This window comes from Morone saxatilis, unplaced genomic scaffold, assembly GCF_004916995.1.
Source record: "Morone saxatilis isolate NCDOM2014 unplaced genomic scaffold, NCSU_SB_2.0 Contig18, whole genome shotgun sequence".
NCBI classification, from domain to species: Eukaryota; Metazoa; Chordata; class Actinopteri; family Moronidae; genus Morone; species Morone saxatilis.
The window spans coordinates 22,960,660-22,980,975 of NW_023339740.1; the positions used below are offsets into that span (position 1 = coordinate 22,960,660).

Sequence of the window (20,316 nt, forward strand, 5' to 3'; positions counted from 1 at the left end):
TGAATACTCTGATAGTGGCTGCCCCCCCCCCGCCCCCCTCTAAAACCCAGTCAGCACAAGCACTGTATGGCAGAGAGTGTTGATCTCTCCATAGCAGCACAGTAAAGTCAAAGAGGAGCTGGAAGTAATTGGATTGAAGAGTGGGATTTACTCCATTTGGTTGGGTTTGAAGTGCAGCCTATTTTTTCTTTTAAAAGAGGAAAATAAACAAGGTGAGGCACCCTCTTCTATAGGTTGCATGGGTCATATTCCTTCTGTGAAGAGCTTATGAATTACCTTTGTAAGAGTACAGCAAGTGAGTTGTGCTCAAGGTACTGAGCTAATGGGATTCTTAGCTAATCATAATGGTCTCACTAATAGTCCCAAATGACTTCCCCGAATGCTCATTATGTTAATGGTTCATGTATAATGTTTTTTTCTCTACCTAGAAAATATTTTGTGGGAGTCATTTAATGCATTGTACATATAATCTGAACTTAAACACCCTCTCCTCGACTCTTTTATCAATCATCCTGCCACCCCCCTCCTCCTCTCAAGGAAGGCTAATAGGAGTTCAGGACCCAACACACAAGCATACTAGCCAGGGTAAGACTGTTTCTATGGGCTCTCATGCTGGCTGCTCCATGTTGGTCCAAAGGGTTCAAGGTTGCCTGCCAAGCAGACACATCAGCCATCTGCGCCAAGCACTGGGAGCGAGTCTTTCTGGGCTTCTGGTCCCTCCTTAGTCTCGGCGCCTCTGAGGTTCAGGTTGGGTCATTCTCTGAGAGCAAAACAGAGCAGCCAGAGAAGAACTAAATAGTCCAGTGCAGTGAAGTGCAAGACTGGAGGGACAGCTGCCAGGAAAATGAAATTCTGCACACATAGAGAGGAGTTTTTTTTACTGACAAATGACAACTATAATCTGCAAGCAGTAGCAAAATTACATCAAATCAAGATCCACTTTAAATCTGTTGTTTTGGAATCCCCATTGTGATAATGAGTCGGATTTTAACGAGGAAGGAAAGCAGACCTGGATATTAAATTGGTTTCGAATGGTAGTGCAGAATCCATGAATTAGTAGCAGTGTGTGGTGGGTGGATGGTTGTGTGGCCCTGTGCCTGTGTAACTGTCTGTTCATGATCTTGGCAAGATGAAAGTGTACTCATGACCTTGTGTAGCTTATGCATATTGCCCTTGACAACAGGAGTCTTTTCATTACCGGTAGCTGATTCCACCACCATGAAATTGCTTGCACGCACTTTGAAAGAGGAGGCTCACTCTTCCTGGCTCATCAACCCTGTGACACGAGGATCACAAGTAACGTCGGACAAGCTCCCCTGCTCGTCAGCTTATGAGGCTTCCCTCCATTTATAATAGCAAATGGTACCACAAATCTTCACTGACACGCTGCTTTCACACACCTCTATATCTGCGACACATTTATCAGGGGCCAAGAGACATGTTTGTAAGTAATTAATCACAGAGGTAGTGTCTGGCTGATGAATGTCAGCATGTGGCAGGAGACAGGCGGGGATTAGCCAGCAGACCCAATCTCTCCTTTCTATCGTTGTGCCACCCCTGTTAATGAAGCCATCTTTGACAAATGCGGATGAGTGTCGCTTAGTAAACACAGAGTCGAACGACAAGGGTGGGGGGGCAGGCTTTCATCCAGCCTCCTTCTCCTCCTCAACATCCCTGCTGCTTTGAGGAAGATGAGCATAGCTGCATTAACCCAGTTTGCCGTGTATTGTGGTTGGCACGCCTGAGGAGATGAGGCCTTGCTTGAGATGGGCTCACTTATCAAAAAAGCTGTTGTGGTGTTACTGTATCGTGCCGTAAAGCTGCTGGAATGACTGTGATGTGCTCCTCAGAGTCCCCTGTTCTTCCTGGCATGCACGCCGTTGTCAGCTTTCCTTCTTTGTACCAAGCTATAAAAAGATCTGGAGCTGATAAATGCTGCTCTTGCACTACAGCATTTGTGATGTCTACATGTTTACGCTTAAGTACATCAAAGGTTCATAATACCATGGTCCCATTCGCAGCTGGGTCCAAATGAAAATAAGATCCAGTTTATGAAGTCTAATTAAATTGCAGAAAATCCCTATTTCCCGGCGGTATCTCTCCCTATTCTTTAATTAATCTAATTATAAATCACAATTTAGCTGAATAAGTTCAATGTGATGATCGCTTATTGTGAGAAACGAGTAAATGTTTGACCTTACAAATGGATTGCCAAAAAATTTATTTGATATTATTGCATAAGCACATCAGACAGAGCAGCATTTAGCAAACAAATAATCATAATAAATGGCAGGCATAGAATTTACTATGCACATTATTTATAATCCTAATAGAGGTTGAATAATTACTTATTCTACGCCTAAATTGAGTTCCACATACTGCTTACCAGCCATACATAGATGGATCACCCCATGAGCTAAATGAGCAAATCATTTAACAAAGTTTTGCACTCTATCCCGTCTCTTTACGGAGCACTGTTATCCCACTGAATATTTATAATCCGTAACACAAGGTTTTTCTTCATTAGGAAGAAAAGCAAGCTGAGAGATAGATAATTGCTGTATTCAATGATCAGTGTAATTAGTTGCTGGCAAATTCCAAGCGAAGTGATTTTAATGTTACATGAGTCATGACAGCCCTGTGGTGCAGTTATCGAGGGAAAACAAAGCAGGGGGTTAAGAGACGTGAAAGTCATGCTGAGGAAGCAGACCTCTGAAACCTGTAAATAGTCAGCCTTGAGTGCTAGTGTGTGACATTTAGAGATTTAATTTGTGATTTAAATCAGGTGAATTGGAGTGATGTTAGACATGGTGAATGATCCCCCTAACTGTGTCTCCTTCCCTGCACTCTAGCTTCCTTTTCTGCAGCTCCATATCTGCTCGCGGTTGCATTATTTTATAAGTCTCTCTCATTCTTATCTTCCTCTCTTTGCTACTCCCATCCTTTACTCTGTAAGGTAACTACTATGGGACCCCAAAACCTCCGGCGGAGCCCAACCTGGTGCAGCCTGACCTGGTGGATCAGGTGCTGTTTGATGAAGACTACGGTGGCGAGGTCCCCAGGAAACGCACCACCTCAGTCAGTAAGATGGACAGGAAGGACAGCGCGGTCCCCGAGGAGGAAGATGATGATGAGAGGCCACCACTGGTCAATGGATTGCCCGGTCAGTAAATGTCAAAGCACAGAATGTCATTTTAAATAACAGAGATTCTGCTATACTCTGTTTGTCCTTTGGTTGTAGAATTGCCACATTAGGTCAATGTCAGTGTCTGTTTCTCTTGTAAGACATAAAGGCTCTGGCTCATTGCAGATTGTACACAGTTTGATGGGCCCGATGGGACTTTGAGGATACTACAGTACTGCACACATCCTAATATGTAACATAAAACGGCATTAAAGATTGTTTCACTACACCCCCTGAGCAGATTGATCTCCTGTCTTAAGCTCTTGTACCATCCGCTTCTCATTCAACAGTCAAGGCTGTAGTATTTTGCACTCCTATATCAAATGGTGTTTACACATTTGTTTTCCTAATTAGGGGCCAGGTGAAGATGATTTATTACACAGAAAAAAATGTATAATATATTTTAAAATATATTCTTTTTTGTGTTGAGCTAACATGAGACCATCACAATAGAAGGGAGGTGTGTAGAATTTAGTTTGTGGTACCAATAGTAGAGGAGATCCAAAGTTTTGGACCTGATCTGAAACAAAACTATGGAAGACCTACCAGAGGCCGATGTGCATACATGAGTTTCCACACAAAGAAAGGCACCTGAGGACTGCTAGAACAAATCCTAAAGATAATTAGATCCAATGAAAATGCAACTGACCTAAACAGACAAACAACTAGAGAGAGAACAACAGATCTGATTCTTTTATCATTTTTGCCATTTGGATCTTTGATTCTCTTGTATTTTAGACCTGTGGTAACAGAATGGGACCCTCTCTGACCAAAGTAGATTGAATATAATTAGGAGCCAACCTGATTTGGGTCCCAGGTCAGGCCTTAGTTACTACAAAAGCAGTCCCATGAAGACCTTTAGGTCACATCTTAAAAAATGGATTAAGGCTGAAATTATTGGTCGATTAGTTGATTGACAGAACGTTAATTGGCAATAATTTTGATGATTAGTTAATCGCTTTTAATTTTTCAAGTAAAAATGCCAGTCAATTGATGGTTCCAGGTTCTTAAATGTGAGGATGTGGATTTGTTGTTGTTGTTTTTTTCTTGTCTTACATTATAGTAAACTCTCCCAATCTCAGGGTTTGGACTGTTAGTCAGACAAAATATAACATTTGTAAATGGCATCTTGGGCTCTGTGGACTTATAGACATTTTTTGACTCGTTTATATAGATTAAATAATTCATTGATTTATCGAGAAAATAATCAGTAGATTAGACAGGAATGAAAGTAATTAATTGCAGCTGTCACAGACCTCACTGTCAGCAGTTATATCTCAAAACCTGAGCCAATAAAACCAAAAATATCTTTTTGCCTAGATAGAGATAGAAATTTAAGTGTGAAAAAACAAACCCTTTAACACTGATCTAAGCCACATTTATTGACACATGGCTGACATCCTGCCCCCAAAGTTCCCACACATATTTAAATGTGCTGGCAACACTGTTGATAAATCTTCCACTGGCAATGACGTTACTGTTACCTTCTAATAAACTGTACCACAGGTCACCTTGAGAAAGTCTCATCCAGAGAGCAGGACACTGTGTATGTGATCAATCAGGACAGCTCCTCGGCTCTCTGAGGAACAAATCTGTCCTTAATGCTCACAAGGAGAACAGCCCTGCAAAAGAAATAGGTCACATACTGTGCACCATACCTGGATTTTTATTGTAAGAGAATTGGGGTTAACATTGAGGCAAGTCCAAGCTGAAAATGGAAAAATATTTTATTTTATTTTATTTTATTTTTTTTACAGAATGAAACATTGTTTTGACAGTCACGGCTCAAACACTGCTTGCTCAGCTGTACAAAGGATTCACATAAATCCAAAGTCTGTTTACCCAACCGCTCTGTCATATTGAAATCAAACACAAAATGATGCCCAGACATCCAGGAGTTCTTTTTATGAAAAGAAACCAGTCACAAATGGCTGCTCTGCTACAGCCCCTCAGACCAGCCATAGATGGGCAAAGTTATGGTCTAATGAAAAAAGAGGTTAATGGAAAATGTGAGCTCTAAGTCTCTGAACTCTTGACTGCAGCTTTCCCCCATCTTTGCTCAGACTGTCCTTATCACTCACCCGCTCCTCCCTGCCCCCCCCCCACAGTCCCTCTATAACCCATCTGACTCGTATCGTTGAGTGCGCCCTCACCCGGCTGTGAACCTGAGGACCTCCGTTCTCCTTTAGGCTCGTTCTCCAAGTGCTTACATGGCTTGAGCGCACCACATCTTCAAACATGTGCATGCATATTCTCTGTTTGTTTGTACCTGTAAATATGGAGCACAACTGTGTTTTAGTAGCTGTAAATAACTAATATGTTGCTGCTGAAGGGCTCTGGGTTTTCCAGCTATCATAGCAATCATATGTTCAATGTAAAATTCAGGTGGCATGATCTTTAGGAAATACATCCCCCAGAAATGCTTTTTTGTGGTGTGCGTAACATCTTTTTGCATCATCCTCTGTTGTGAGGAGGTTAGCTCCACATTAAAAGAAAGGGATGAAAAGCACTTGTGTTTCATCCCTTTATAACCATCTTCTGAGGGAAAGCATGAAGTGCTAAGTGAATTAGGAAGGCCTTTGTTGCATGTTTCATGTGCATTGTAGAGCAGTTTCTCATTAAAGGGGAGTGTCTACAAATGCAGTAGAATACATATGCGAGGAGCAGCGGTAAAGTATTATCATACAGAAACCGTCATATGGCTCAAAGGGCCCTTTCTAATGTGAATCCCTGCCTCGATCATTGCAGCCCACAGGGAATGTACATATACACATAGACATAAGCATGAACACTGTGTGCACATGCAAATGCAAAACGGCCCTTTGGCAAACACACACACACTATCACTCACATGCAAATCCTATGAGTGACATCAGCTCCACTCCCCTGCAGCAGGCAGGAAACCAGGAGAGCAGAGGTGTACCTGCAGGCTAACTGTCCACTCTTTCTGCTGTTTTCTCCCTGTTTTCCCCTTTAATCCATCCTTTTACTCTCTCTCTCTTTCTTTCTCCAGAGCACAAAGAGGGGGCAGACTGGAGGAAAGCGGTGCCCAGCTACACCCAGTCCAGCAGCACCATGGACTTCCGTACATGGAGTTCTCTTCCCCGCGATGACAGCCTGGAGCCTCTGCCCCTTAACTGGGAGATGGCTTACACTGAGACCGGCATGGTCTACTTCATAGAGTAAGTGAAAGACACAACCCATGGGTCATGTGACCATTTAGCGCTGAAAGTGATTAATTAAAAACATTTGTAGTTTCCATCCTCTTCCAATATGAGGATTTACAGCTAAGATGACATGACACCTTTGGCCTCTGAGAACTTGTACTGGCATTGTAGACATTCTTTGACATTTTATAGACTAAACAATACATTTTTAAAAATCAGTATATAAAATAGATTTTTTTTAACCAGAATGTGTAAAACACTTTGCTTAAGGCTGATAACATTAATTCCAAAAATTACATTCTGCTCAAAGAGAAGCACAGAGACAGTAACAGCAATAAATCCTACCCTCATGGAAATTATAATGTAGTCACTGTTTTTAAATGGCATTGCTTCAACTTGTTGAACTTGCTATGGTAATTTTGGAGGTGGTAGTTTGTGGTTGTGTGTATTTAGTCTACCATCATTTATGTAAATATGTTGGACAAATAATAAAAACACCTATCAGTATAATGCAATCATTGTCAATCATATTTTCTTTTTTTATTTATTCTTTTGTGGCAAAATAATTTGCCATCAAAAGACTTCAACCATGCAGGTATAAGTAGTCCCCAACAAATTAGTCATATTTTTTATATATATATATATATATATATATATATATATATATACAGATACGTATGATAACAGCTTCATCAGGTATAGTACAGTCTGTATGCTGGATGATGTCAGTTGAAATTTAGGGCAACTGACGACTTGAGTGTTGACTTGTTAATTATATCATCTTACAACTGCAGTGGGGTATGTTGCAAGATGTCATGTTAAAAATGAGAGTGTTGTTTGTATTTCTGATGTCACACAGCATTGTATTTACTGCTATCTTCTTTATGCATAATGAAACAGATAAATGTTTCTGTCAGTATCTAATCAGCCTTGCAGTAATGTTAGGTTTGTGATCTACAAGTCACATCCTTTCCCATCACTGAATGATTAAGAAATGGCAGCTCAAAAACCTCACATTCAAATACAAGGGAAAGTCGTCCTTCCAGAACAAACATGACTGACAGGAGTTCAAATAATTCGAGGCCCCACGCTCAAATAAAGCTCAGAGCTTCAGGAAGGTTTAAATGCTAGATTTTTTCCCCAGTGACTCACACAGTTGCTTCAGTTGTTTTCTTTACCTAACATAAAGACATGTTGAGCTCTTTCGCTGAACAAATCAATACTTTGATTTTAAAATCAAGTAAACAAACCTTTCTTAGAGGCCTAAACATGTATGGGTGTGCACACATATTCATATACGTTTGTGTGTGTGTGCGTGTACAAGTCTGTGTGTTTTATTCATATTTGGCTCTAAGCCACTTGTCTCTGAAGATATCAGAAGACCATTGTGATTTTCCTCCTGATTACACACCCCAGTTGTTTAACACATTTGAGGATAAACGAGTTTGTCGTGTTTCACATTCAGAGGGTTTTTTCTCCCCTCTGAAAAGGCCACCTCACCATGAACACCGTTAAGTGACAGCTGAATGTAAACCAATGGATTAGATGTTTGGTGATGGATCCACTAACACTTGTGCATGAGAGCGAATTACACAGGAGAATAGGGTTTTTTTTTTCATCGTAGCACATCCTTTTGTTGGCAACTTGTGCCTCAGCAGCGGTTTCTCTGCTGGCACAGGTCTTTATTGTTGATATTCACTGGCTGCTCTTTGTGCTCCACAGTCACAATACCAAGACAACCACATGGTTGGACCCCCGCTTGGCAAAGAAGGCAAAGCCCCCTGAGAAGTGTGAGGATGGAGGTATGTAGACTGCACTACTCAGCTGGTCTACTCAAGCATAAACTCATTCCATTAACTACTGCACATGCATTTACATAAGAGCATACCTTGATTGTATATGCCCTAGATTACATGATCCATCACTGCACACACTTTCACATATTTAATTAACTAATCAACCAGGGTAAAATATGATTGTGTAACTTCTCTTTGAAATGACATGTCACCTAAGAGTAACCCTAGGCATCACAGTCACGTGGCCTAATTCTTCGGAAATCTAGAGCTGGAGCGTACTTTAAGGAATTCCAGACGTGCCTTTCTATCCCCAGGATGCTAATGTGGGCTTAAGTGCAGGCAGAGACAGAAAGCGGCCATGGCAGAAAGAGTGGGACCCTTCCAGCCGGGTTTTAATGGATTTTTACAGGCGGACAGAAAGCTAGTTGGTGTGTTGCTTCTGAAAAGCAACTCCAAAGCTCTCTCTAGCGTGAAGAGCTCTTTTCTCTCTCTCTCTCTCTCTCTCTCTCTCTCTCTCTCTCTCTCTTTTATTCTCTCCCTTTGCCTGATATGTTCATCAGGGCATGACGTACATCAGGCATTCCAGCCAGCCTGCTTGTTGAAACCACAGAAATGTTCATTAAATTATTGTAGGCTATTTTCATGGCTACTTGCTTATGCTAAACATCCCAGTGAGGGGAAAAATACCTTGGTAACTACTGATGTACCTCACCACCATCTTGAAGGGGTTACAACTCCCAGATGATTCTCTACTAAATATTGTACCTGCTCTTCCACTTCTTTCTTATATTTATCTATTTGCACACTTCTAACAAAATGGCACACTGTTGTCTCTTTGCAGAGTTACCTTACGGCTGGGAGGAAATTGACGATCCACAGTACGGCACATACTATGTTGAGTAAGTTTTATTGATTTATTCATATATGCAAGTTTGAAGCACTCCAGCAGCCAGCATCAGTACAAATAGTTTTATCACCCTTGTTCCTCGTAGATGCACACAAACGCATTTCACCAGAGGGATCAGAGCACAAGTGCATATTATGCTGCTTAGTGTACATTAGCAGTGGACCGGCATAAATCAATACTGTCTAAAAATAAACAAATGGATGAAGCACACGGTTCATTTTGTTCATCTCGGCTGAGGGGAACAGTTGAAGATTCTGATCAGGATTTTCCCATTGTTTATCAGCGGGTGGCAAAATGAAACTCTGCGGGTAACATTGCAGTGACCTGTATGTGAACACAATGCTGATTGTGCTCTCGCTGTGTTCTGCCAGTGTTTTGGGAATAAGTGTGTGCATAGAATGCGAGTCTCTGTCTCTGCATATTGTTTGTATGTTTGTCTGTGTGCAAAGTGTGTGTGTTTTTTTTATGCTCACCACGCCAGCAGGAAATCAGTGAAACATGGCCATTGTAACAGCAGTAGAGAGAAGTGGGAGATTTTCAACTAGGATGCATGGAGGGATGGGAGTGGGGGCTGGAACGAGAGGTAGCAATCGGTTGTGATGAAACGAAAATGGGAACACTCACGTTGTTTTATTGCTCAGACTGCAGAAGGATCCCTCCTAGGTAGAAGTGACATGAGAGAGAAACTCGTACTGTTCAGACAAGGAGGGTCAATGGCATATAGATGGAGCCTGTAGCTGCCAGTGTTTTAGCTTGAAATGAGCTCACTATGAAACAATGGCTGTGGTTTTTTTGCCAGGGGGACAACAGGCTGTTTACCTTGTTGTAGAGGAACAGGATGTTGCTGGCAGTCGGGAGGTTCATTTCCTCCAATATTAAATTGCTAAAAGCCATAGTAGTTTCCCCACATAAAGAAGAGCCAAGCCAGCCTTAACAATATGTCTGCTGTGTTTATGAATGTATTTATAATGGCGCCACTATAGCCTCCCTCTATTAGACAACCATGGTTGCTTTATAGGGAAAGGGCATACATAATTAATTGCAGAAAAATGGTGCAGTAAGCTCAATAACTCAGTTGTGTGTGTGCATATATATATATTTTGTGTGTGTGTGTGTGTGTGTGTGTGTGTGTGTTTGAAAGTCTATTCTCTTAAATCTTAAAGCTTCTTTATGTGTGCAGCCACATCAACCAAAAAACCCAGTTTGAGAACCCAGTCCTGGAGGCAAAGAAGAAGCTGAGCCAGGAGACGGCTGCGATCCAACAAGCCGCAGCAGCACCTTCCCAAGGTAACAACAGCACTGCAGAACATGTCCCCTTCTTCATCTTCCTCTCTGTTTAGATTGTTAGCAGAGGGAAAAAAACTTCTAGCATGTCATAACTGCAGAGGAGCTCATTGAAGGACGTACAGAATTAGATTTTGCACACATGGAAACCTGCAACTGCAACATTGCTGCTCTAACACAGGGGACGGTGACCTTTAAAAACGTCATGAGATACTGCACCCTGTCTCTTGGCTTTAGTGTCTCCCTCAGGTTTATAAGACATGCAAATACATGTAGATTACACCAGCTTTCTGACTTACAATGTCATATTTTGTCTGGGTAAAAACAACACTACATGAAATTGCAGTTATAATGAAGTCATTTAAAATGAAAAATGATGGATCTCTTGCTGCTTTTGTATACTCTTCTCTTTTTGTGCTCTTATTAATTGGCCTAGTACTGGTACTGGTATGTATGAATTCCAAGAACAACAGGAGTAGTTTTGTCTTTATTCGAGTCATGTAAAGTTTTCACACAGCTTATTCTATTTCTGTACTCACTGTAAATCACTCTGGACATGAACATCAGCTAATTGTCTAAAATATAATTGTAGTTTAATTACTTTGGCCTATGCTCTGTACAGAGGGCAACCCTTTCACCTCAGTCAGTGTGATGTGATAAATATGTTTTCTGGGAATAGAAAGCAGTCATCATTTCATGCAAGGTCAGCTGAATGTGTCAACCTTCAAGTAGCCTCAAACAATAATAGGTTGTCAAACTGAGCCTTTTCTTTCCTAGTTCGCTCATATTGTACAAGTTTTTGTCCCCGCTGCAATGAAGGTCTGTTCTTTAGGTTGACAACCAATTTTTAACCTGCAATAAACATTATGAATTAACTATGTTTTCATTACATTGGATGTATAATAGATTACAGTGCTGCAGCGGTGGAGATAGACAGGCTTGTAGCGCTGGCAGGATTTCAGGGAGAGAGAGAGAGGGAATGCAGGGGAGGAGGGCGGCTTTTAGCGGTGCATGTGGCAACAGCTGGTGGAACGGCACGTCAGAGAGGCCAAGCGTAATCAGACATTTCTGTGCTCAGGTGTGTGGGGACTGAGGAAACCGCCATCTCACCCCTGATTACCGATTACACAACCTAGTGAGTTGTCAGACGGTTGCTATGATGAAACCAAAGCATCATCAGTCGACGGTTACACCTCAGGCTAGAATTCCGATTTTTACAGTTTTTCCAAGATATGAGACTCCCAGGGAGTTTTATATCATGGAAATTACTACTATTAAAAAGACATATGAATATGTACAAAAAGCCCTTATAATTGAGCCAAGAGAAATAATTTTGAGGTCCATATTATATGACATGTTTCTGCAGCTAAAGGAGAACAAACTGTGTTTTTTGTCAGCTAGCCAACATGCTAGGCTTTATGCCCACACGTGTTCAATGTCTGCTTGCTCTGATAAAGTACATTGTATACTACTTTCCTTGTTAGTCAACTCTTAGTCTGGCAACAACAGTTGATTTTAACAGTTGTTTTCTGCTGTTGCTCCATTGATGTAGTATGAAAGATGACTTCCCAATTATGCTGAATAATGCCACTGGAGATTTACAACACAATTGAGTCACACATGAGAAATCTAAAACCATGGCTATTTGATGCGGTGGATCTGATGGTTTTGTCTGCCTCTGGCTTTCAAACTCTGCCCACAAACATTGGCACAGAGTCCTTCCTTGGACTCTCCCACACAAGTACAGGCCCGCTTACGCGGCATCATTTCCTCTCTCCGTTTCATTCACTCTCCATTACATCTGTCTGTTTCTTCACACACAGACGTGCAGTCAAATGGTTATTTCAGCACTCACTGGGGGGAAGAAGAAAAAAAACATTCCATGTTGAGTTTATCAAGTAATTTGAATGTGATTATGTAAATGAGTTCTGCTTGATCCATGCGACAGTGTGGACATCTGGAGTCCACACTGACTGTGATAAGTTACACTTATTCACACCCGTTCTTGTCTGCAGTCAATGTTTATGACTGCTGAACCATTTGATAGTGTGAGAGTACCTGCATTTAAATTCCTCACACATGCCTCACATAGATACAGAGTGTTTTTAAAACTAAAAGAAATGAGAGGGAAAATGTGCAGTTGTTACTTTCCAGCTAAACTAGAAAGCTGTCACCTAAAATCCAATTTTAGCTGCAGATCTCAAAAGTCCTGTGTAAGTGGCAAGTGTAAATTAGGCCAAAGGGTACTTTTACTCTCTGTTGAAGCACTGACCTTCAAGGCTGGTGATATTCTATAATTGTCTTACTGTCAACAAATGTCATTAAAAGACCAAAACCAACAATTCATTGATCCCACTAACAAGTAATAATCACAATACCTTTATACAGCACAAATTGTTTGACAAAATAAATGAGAATAAAAAAAGATAAAAGATAACTAACTACAGAAAATACAGTTACAATATGAGAATAAAAGATAACAAAACACACACACAGCATTAAAACCAAATGTACCAGTTTGTTTGAAAGTATTTTAAGCAATGATTTACAACAGTTCTTGTACCGACAAGCCTGATTTCCACGGGCTGAGAATTCCAGAGCCTGGGGGCCTGATAGCAAAAGCCCAGACACCCTTAGTCACCAGCATTTACCTAGGAACAACTACAGAAGGTACAGTAGGCTAGAAGATCTCAGGTTACAACTTGGAGCATAGAGGGTCAAGAGCTCCATATTATAACCGAGTGCGAGACCATGCCTTTGGCATAGAGCTCCATTGTTGTCCAGCAACTGTTAAAAACACATCAGTGAGCCACACTGTTGCACTGTGTGACATGCCCCTTTGTTACCATGAACACAGCTACTCAAGTTTATTTTGGCTCAATCCCACATGCACCATCCTAGTGGAATGCACTATTTGCCCCTGCTATTGGTGTTGAGAAATAGCATCTAATAAAATACACTACTACTACTACTAATTGCTGACCCTTTTTTTCCTTTTTATCTTTGGTAGGAATTCATCTGCTTGGGAAAAGAGACTAAAGCATTGCTGGGTTTGTTTGTTTTTTTGTGGGTTTTTTTGACAATAACAAAAACATAATATCACATCAGACAGTACAACACAGTGTGGTTCCCGAACAGTGTGCCCAGGCAATATCAATACACTTAAGTATTTTAAGTATAGTTCCATTAACTCAATTTTAATTTTGTGACCTCTCTGGTTTAAATGGGTGTACTGCTGCATTTATGAAATTGTAAGTTTAAGTTTTGTTAATAGATATTTCCTGAGTAATAGTTGTTGGTCCAATTTTATTTGGCATTATTAAATAAAAATATATGTGTACATAGTGATAAGAGTGATAACTGGTCTACACACATCTAGGATGGTGGCAGTGAAATTATGTTTTGAGCAGTGCTATTGTTTTCTGTGTTTTTTTATTTACCAGAAATTAATATTTTAAAATGAATTAAATTAATGTTAATTTAATGTTTTATTATATTGCTTTAAAAACAATGAACATTCTTGAGCATTTTCATGCTGAAATAGATTTACTGTTATTGTTGACACACGTGGTGTATGGTTTTGCTGCAGTTCACTTTCAATATAAAGAAACGGGTAGCTTCTTCAAAAAAAAAATGATGCAGACCATTTTCTAAATGTACAATGTTACTTCTGGCATCCCAGAGACAGACAGCCACATCACATTATTTCAGTATACAGCACAGTCACTGAAATGTGCATCATCCGTCACTGGCTGGCTTCAGTTTTACTGTTTTGAGTGTAAGCTATAACGCAGCTCAGGCCAGAGACCATCAGGCAGCAAGGGAAAAATGGTGTGTCCATGATCTAAAGTGCTGATACCACAGTAATGCCAGATAGGGGAGCTGCTCAGTTTAATGCAGTGTGACCCTGACAGTTGGTTATCTAGAGTATTGCGTATGCCACAGCCAAGCTGTGGTCCATATTGATGTTGCCACTGACCTTAAGTTGTTCCTTACTCAAGTTATAAAAAGTCTACACTGACAAACCTCTTTTTTTCTGAGTCACTGACTGCAGTATGGAGGGGATAAGAGGGGACATTGTGCTAAATTGGACACTGCCAGATGTGTTATATTACCTTTCTGCTCTATAGGTTTGTAAAAGTAGGAAGCACATAACAGTTAACAAGTAAATTAACATCTAAAGCTAACATTTTATATCATTTCATCTGTCTGTTTTTGCTCCTTTCTCAGCAGGGTTGTACAAAAAGGTCTCTGTTGATGGATTTATCTAGTTTAGGCGTGTACATCATGCCTGCTAATTACAAATAACTGTTGATCCTCAGCACATAATGCGTATAATTCACGTTCAATGCAGACATGGATGGAATTTTCTGTCTTTCAAAAGAGGGATATTTAGTATACCTTATACCTCTCTTCCCACCTTCTTTAACACATTTTACACACATATGCTCACATGAACACTTTGTTTGCAGGTAAGGGAGGCGCCTCTGGCTTTACTGCAGATCCCAGCCAACTGAACGGTGAGATGTACCACACAGCACTGAAGAAGAGCGCCCAAGGATTTGGATTCACCATCATCGGAGGTGACCGCACAGATGAGTTTCTGCAGGTGAAAAACGTGCTCAGCGACGGTCCTGCTGCCCAAGACAACAAGATGGCATCTGGTGAGCAAAACCTCTGCAGATGTACACACACTAATTTGAAAAGTGTCATCACAGACGTGGACAAGATAGAAAGGGTATTCCTGTCCAGATAAACACTGAAATCTCATTTAGCTGGCTGAAGGATCTATGAGTTTATAACTGCTTAATTTCTGTCATACATTAACGTGTACCAACTGTGCTACAACAATTTACCTGGAGGTATTAATTTTACCTCTGTAGTGTTCACTTAACCTAACACTGTCCCCTGAGTTCAGCAAGGCAATAACAACAACTCTAGCTCTGTCAGGGGCATAGTTTTATAGCAGACATCCAGATTATGGTGGGTGCGAAGTCATCTAGCATCTTTTTTTAGTTGTTTTTTCTAGTTTCTGATCTTGCCATTGCCTTGCGGCTGTCTACATAAACCATTGGCTGTGAGCACTGTGCGTGTGTGATTGTTACAATGGTACGACATGACAGAAATCTACACCCATCTCCCTGCCATGTAGTTGTAGCAGAGAGTGCTGTTCAGGTCTGTTCAACAATGGGACAAGCGAAGGTGGAAAGTAGCAATGAATGGTAGACTGAAGATAAAAGGAAAGGGAAGAGGTACAGGGATCTGCCAAAATGAAAATATGAGAGAGCAGTGAAGAGGAAAGGGACATTTTAGGAGAAACATCCATCTGACAAAGGAAGTGCTTTCCAAAGAAATGTAGAGAAGTGATGTCTAGATTAAATACAAGAGAAGAAACTCCTCCTGTCAACTGCTTTCTTTACTCTCTCTGTTTTAGGTGATGTGATTGTGGAGATAAACGGGATGTCTGTGCTGGGGAAAACCCATCCAGAGGTGGTGCAGATGTTCCAATCCATTCCCATCAACCAGTATGTGGACATGGTTCTTTGCCGTGGGTACGCACTACCTCCAGATGTGGATCTAGACAGCGATGACCCTCTTCCACCTCCTCCACCCCCTCCGGCCACCCAGCCCCAGCAGGCCCTGCATGGTGGAGAGGTGGTGACAGCCGTGCCCCTCATCAACGGTCAGCCACTGCTCGTGAAAGGCGATGTTCTCCACGGCTCCTCTCAGGAGCTCCACTATGTAACTACGGATGCCAGTGGCCGGCCTGTCGTGGCGGCCATGCCCAACGGGAGGCAGGGGGAGCGGGGAGATGTGGCCACAGGGATGCTGCAGCCAGAACTGGTGAGTGTGCCACTGGTCAAGGGGCCTGGAGGATTTGGGTTTGCCATTGCTGATTGCCCGCTGGGCCAGAAGGTGAAGATGATCCTGGATGCCCAGTGGTGCCGTGGCCTACAGAAAGGAGATGTCATTAAGGAGATCAACAGGCAAAATGTCCAAACTCTGAGCCACGCCCAAGTGGTGGACATTCTCAAAGACTTACCAGTGGGCAGCGAGGTCAACGTGGTAGTGCTGCGAGGAGGTGAGAGGCTAAGAGAATAATACATAATAGATGTGTATGTCTGTCTGTTCCTCTGACTATCTCACCACCTGTCTTTCTTGCTTTCTGTCCGTTCATATATCTATCTATTTATATGGCAGACTGAATGGCTGTTTATCCATGTTACCATCTTTTATTCTCATGCTTTAATTCCCTCTCCTCTGTGACGTAATTTGCTATTGGTGTCAATACAACTCGAACAGTGCCCATGGGAGGTGAGGTCAGCGTGCTGATACTGACAGGAGGTGAGGTGGTGTTGTGGCTGGTCGGGGGGCATTGACTGACCACAAACTGTTGTTGTGTAGAAGCCTGGGTGATGCCACTGTGTCTGTGGTCTGTATAAGGTCACCACCATAGAGACTGCTGCATTTTATTAGCTGAATAGATCCACCTGCACCTCCGTAGCTGTTGCGAACAATGATCAGACTCGATCCGACTGAGCTCTATTTCTTGTCATCACATGTAGCTTCTATACATTTACAAACTGTGCATCTCGAGCATTTCTCGAGCATTCCTCCTTTGTCTCTCCGCTCAACCAGCCTCTTTTAATGACAACTCCCATTGAGGCGTAATGCAGTCTGTTACAAGTCTGAGAGCAAGAATTACATAAGTGTGGGGATGTGCTTGATTTTAAGGGAGAGAGGGAGGAGGGTAGGCACCCTTCAGATGTCTCCTACATCATCTCAAGCCGCCCCAGGGATTCACTGCGTAAGTCGATGAACCCCGGATTGGCTTTGATCATCAGCAGAGCGCAGGCCATTTCTGCATGCCTCTACATCCACGGCCCCTTAAAGAGCCATGGCTAAATGTCTATAGAGGGAAGGGCCCCAGGGTGCTCCACCCCATAGCTGCGCCCCAACCCTCCTCTCTTCTCTTCCAAACACCCACACTATTCACCCTCATTGCTGTGCCACCATCACCATGTCCTGCTCCACTAACGCACTGCATGACCCCACAGTCTAAGCAGAGCTGGGCTCAGCCTCACCCAGCCTGCCCAAGTGGAGAGCTAATGCCAGCTTTAACCCTCATTAGACAATGGCCTTTGGATTGGAAGAGGATCCCTGTGTGTGTGTGAGTGTGTGTAAGTGGTGGGCATCACTGAACAGAAGAAGAACAGAGCTTAGAGAAAGGGTGGAAGAAAAAGAGTGGTGTGTTTCAGGTGTGTGTAGCACTTGTCTTCTTTCATGCCTTTGATTACTCCGATGTTGGACTGGGAATTTCGCAGTGAAGCGGAAAAATGCCGCTGTGTCTCCCCTTTTACATCAGGCTCTATTAACCCCTCATCAAGCCAAGTGTTGGTCTGGCCCCACAGGGCTGTAGTCTCCAAAGGAGTGTTTGTTAATCCAGTTTATGTGGGGAGTTAAGGGGCAGGGAGGAGGGGGCTGCATGAGATGATCTGTAGGGAACAATCTGAGCGCTTGAGATGGAACGTGTGGGTGTACTGTACAGCGAACTGAGAGAGGAAAGAGAATTATTGGTCATTGAATTATATGCATGAATTTCTAATGCCCTCACCCACTTCCTTATCCCTGCTCTGAGCTTCTATGTAGTCAGCACTCCAGCACATGTACTACCTTTATATTCCTTATGTATCTTTAATCGCACATGGATGTATATTCCCTAATGGAGCATTCTTTAGTGAGTGAGTACACCTCTTGAGTTTAGAGCAGCTCACTGGTTTATTTTTATGCTCACTGCTGCTGTTTCACAGTCAGAGAGGCAGTGCCATCTGGTGGATGCTGGTTCAGTGATTGTTGTTGTTCCAAATCATATCTGCATTTCTTACCATATTCCTATTGTCTGTCTATGTCTCTCCATAGGTCAAACATCCCCTGTGAAGAGTCTAAAGCCTGTGAGTAAAAACATATCTTTTCCTATTTCCTCACTATTGTTTCCCCTACGGGACTTATCCTGCAATTTAATTTTAAAGCTTTTTGTCCTTCAGCTTAACCAGTAAGCCTCTGTTGCATCGAATTAAATGATAGCAATAAATTTGAATATTGATTATGTTTCTGGGCGCCTCCTTTTGTTTGCTCTGAAAAACGGTCTTAATTACTTCCTTTCAGTATTCGTATTCTTAGGGCTATTGTCAGGGGATTGCAATGGTAATGAAGCATGGATGAGCCTCTTTAGATATGGTGGTATTATTAATACAACAGTTTTAGATAAAGAAGTTGCCCTTTCTGCCTGAATAGGCCTGTCACAGCCACGAGGAAATCTTTAGTTTTTCCTGTGAATTTTTTATTACATTCAAATCCCATTGCTTAGCCTTCAAAAGAATCGGAGGAATGTAAAGTGACAAAAAAAAAGAGAGCCAGTGAAGTGACCTTTATTGCTTTAGGTAATCTATCACTATTAGATGCTCATCCACTTGTCTGGGATAATGAGCTGTAGAGACTATCAATAAAATCTGTCCTTCATAGGTGAATACCAAAGGATATGTGATCTAATAAAAAATCTGAACTTTTAATTGTAATAAATTTGTAAATAATGATACTTAAAACAATATGTGGTATTGATGATACATGTATTTCTTTTCAGAGACAGGAAATGACGGCCAGTACAGAGACTTTGGACGGTATCACAGATTCAGCCCCCCAGGCCCTGCCTTACCACTCCAACACGAGCACCCTGCGCTCTGCCGACTCCCCCAAACGAGAAGCCACAGAGATGTACCTGAAGTCCAAAGCTCTGCTGGAGAGCAGACGTAAGTGTAGACAGACACACCATCAGTTGTGCTTAGGGGTTGCTTTTTACCGTTTCTCCAGTTCAACTTGAAACCTTGACCCCTCACTCAGTGTATTACTCATTCACAGAGCCTCACACCAAAGACATAGATGTTTTTCTAAAGAGAGACATTGAAACGGGCTTTGGCTTTCGTGTTCTGGGAGGAGAAGGTCCACAACAGCCAGTAAGTAGTAGCAGTATTTTAATCTAATTACAATATAATATTAATAATATTTTACTATAAAGAAAGCTGTTAATGTGGAACTCTAAACCCATAGAAATTAATAGGTCTTATAAAGGTATTATATGCCTTGATAATTATTAGAATTTATATTTCTTCAATGCCAGTTTATTTTATTATGCTAACCCTCTATCAGAATGTTTTTCCCCAGGTGTACATTGGGGCCATTGTGCCCAGTGGAGCTGCAGAGAAAGATGGCCGTCTGAGAGCGGGAGATGAGCTCATTGGCATTGATGGTGTGATGGTGAAAGGTCGTTCGCATAAGCAGGTGCTGGATCTGATGACCAATGCTGCCCGTAATGGTCAAGTTATGCTGACCGTACGCAGGAAGGTCATCTACAGAGGTAAGTAACAATTCTAACAACACCTGACACAATTTAGTTGCATTTATGTAATAATCTGACACTGTCATATTGACACATGTAAGCTATGTTCTGCTGTCTCTTGATATAATAACAGTGAGGCATCCTACTGTGCGTTTTTAGATCCTGAAAACTTCTCTTCTTTGGGCTTTCCTAAGAAAAATCCCCTGACACACAGGAAGTGATGCATTTTGTATTTTGACAAGAATATCAGCAGTTTGATGTTCAAAACAACCAAATAACTGACTTGTGTATCTCTTGCACATAAATACAGAGAAACTCCTGACCGTTCTGTAAAAACCCCAAGGAATACCCACACGCACAAATACAAACAAAGTTGAACCAAGCACAAATACATTAGCTCCTACATCCTTACATCCTTTTGTTGCAGATGCGACAGAGGAAGAGGCTCAAGAAATGGCTCCAGTGCTGGTCAACGGTTCTCCCAAGCTACCTCGCCTACCAATGCCCAGCGCTCTGGACCACGAGTCTTTTGACATCACGCTCCACCGCAAAGACACTGAGGGCTTTGGCTTTGTTATCCTCAC

General features: G+C 41.9%; 1 protein-coding gene across 1 annotated transcript in view; it reads left to right on the forward strand.

The window, feature by feature from the left end:
* The window catches only part of LOC118327693 (membrane-associated guanylate kinase, WW and PDZ domain-containing protein 3), a 118,641-nt gene that overhangs the window by 89,488 nt on the left and 8,837 nt on the right, over positions 1 to 20,316 (forward strand). The window contains exons 4-15 of the mRNA XM_035661111.1: positions 2,957 to 3,163; positions 6,198 to 6,366; positions 8,074 to 8,153; positions 8,989 to 9,046; positions 10,235 to 10,341; positions 14,811 to 15,002; positions 15,773 to 16,420; positions 18,259 to 18,290; positions 18,980 to 19,145; positions 19,255 to 19,349; positions 19,543 to 19,750; positions 20,160 to 20,316. The exon at positions 20,160 to 20,316 is cut by the window's right edge and continues 20 nt beyond it. Of these exons, the coding sequence (XP_035517004.1) occupies positions 2,957 to 3,163; positions 6,198 to 6,366; positions 8,074 to 8,153; positions 8,989 to 9,046; positions 10,235 to 10,341; positions 14,811 to 15,002; positions 15,773 to 16,420; positions 18,259 to 18,290; positions 18,980 to 19,145; positions 19,255 to 19,349; positions 19,543 to 19,750; positions 20,160 to 20,316 (2,119 nt within the window). The remainder of the gene's footprint in view (positions 1 to 2,956; positions 3,164 to 6,197; positions 6,367 to 8,073; positions 8,154 to 8,988; positions 9,047 to 10,234; positions 10,342 to 14,810; positions 15,003 to 15,772; positions 16,421 to 18,258; positions 18,291 to 18,979; positions 19,146 to 19,254; positions 19,350 to 19,542; positions 19,751 to 20,159) is intronic.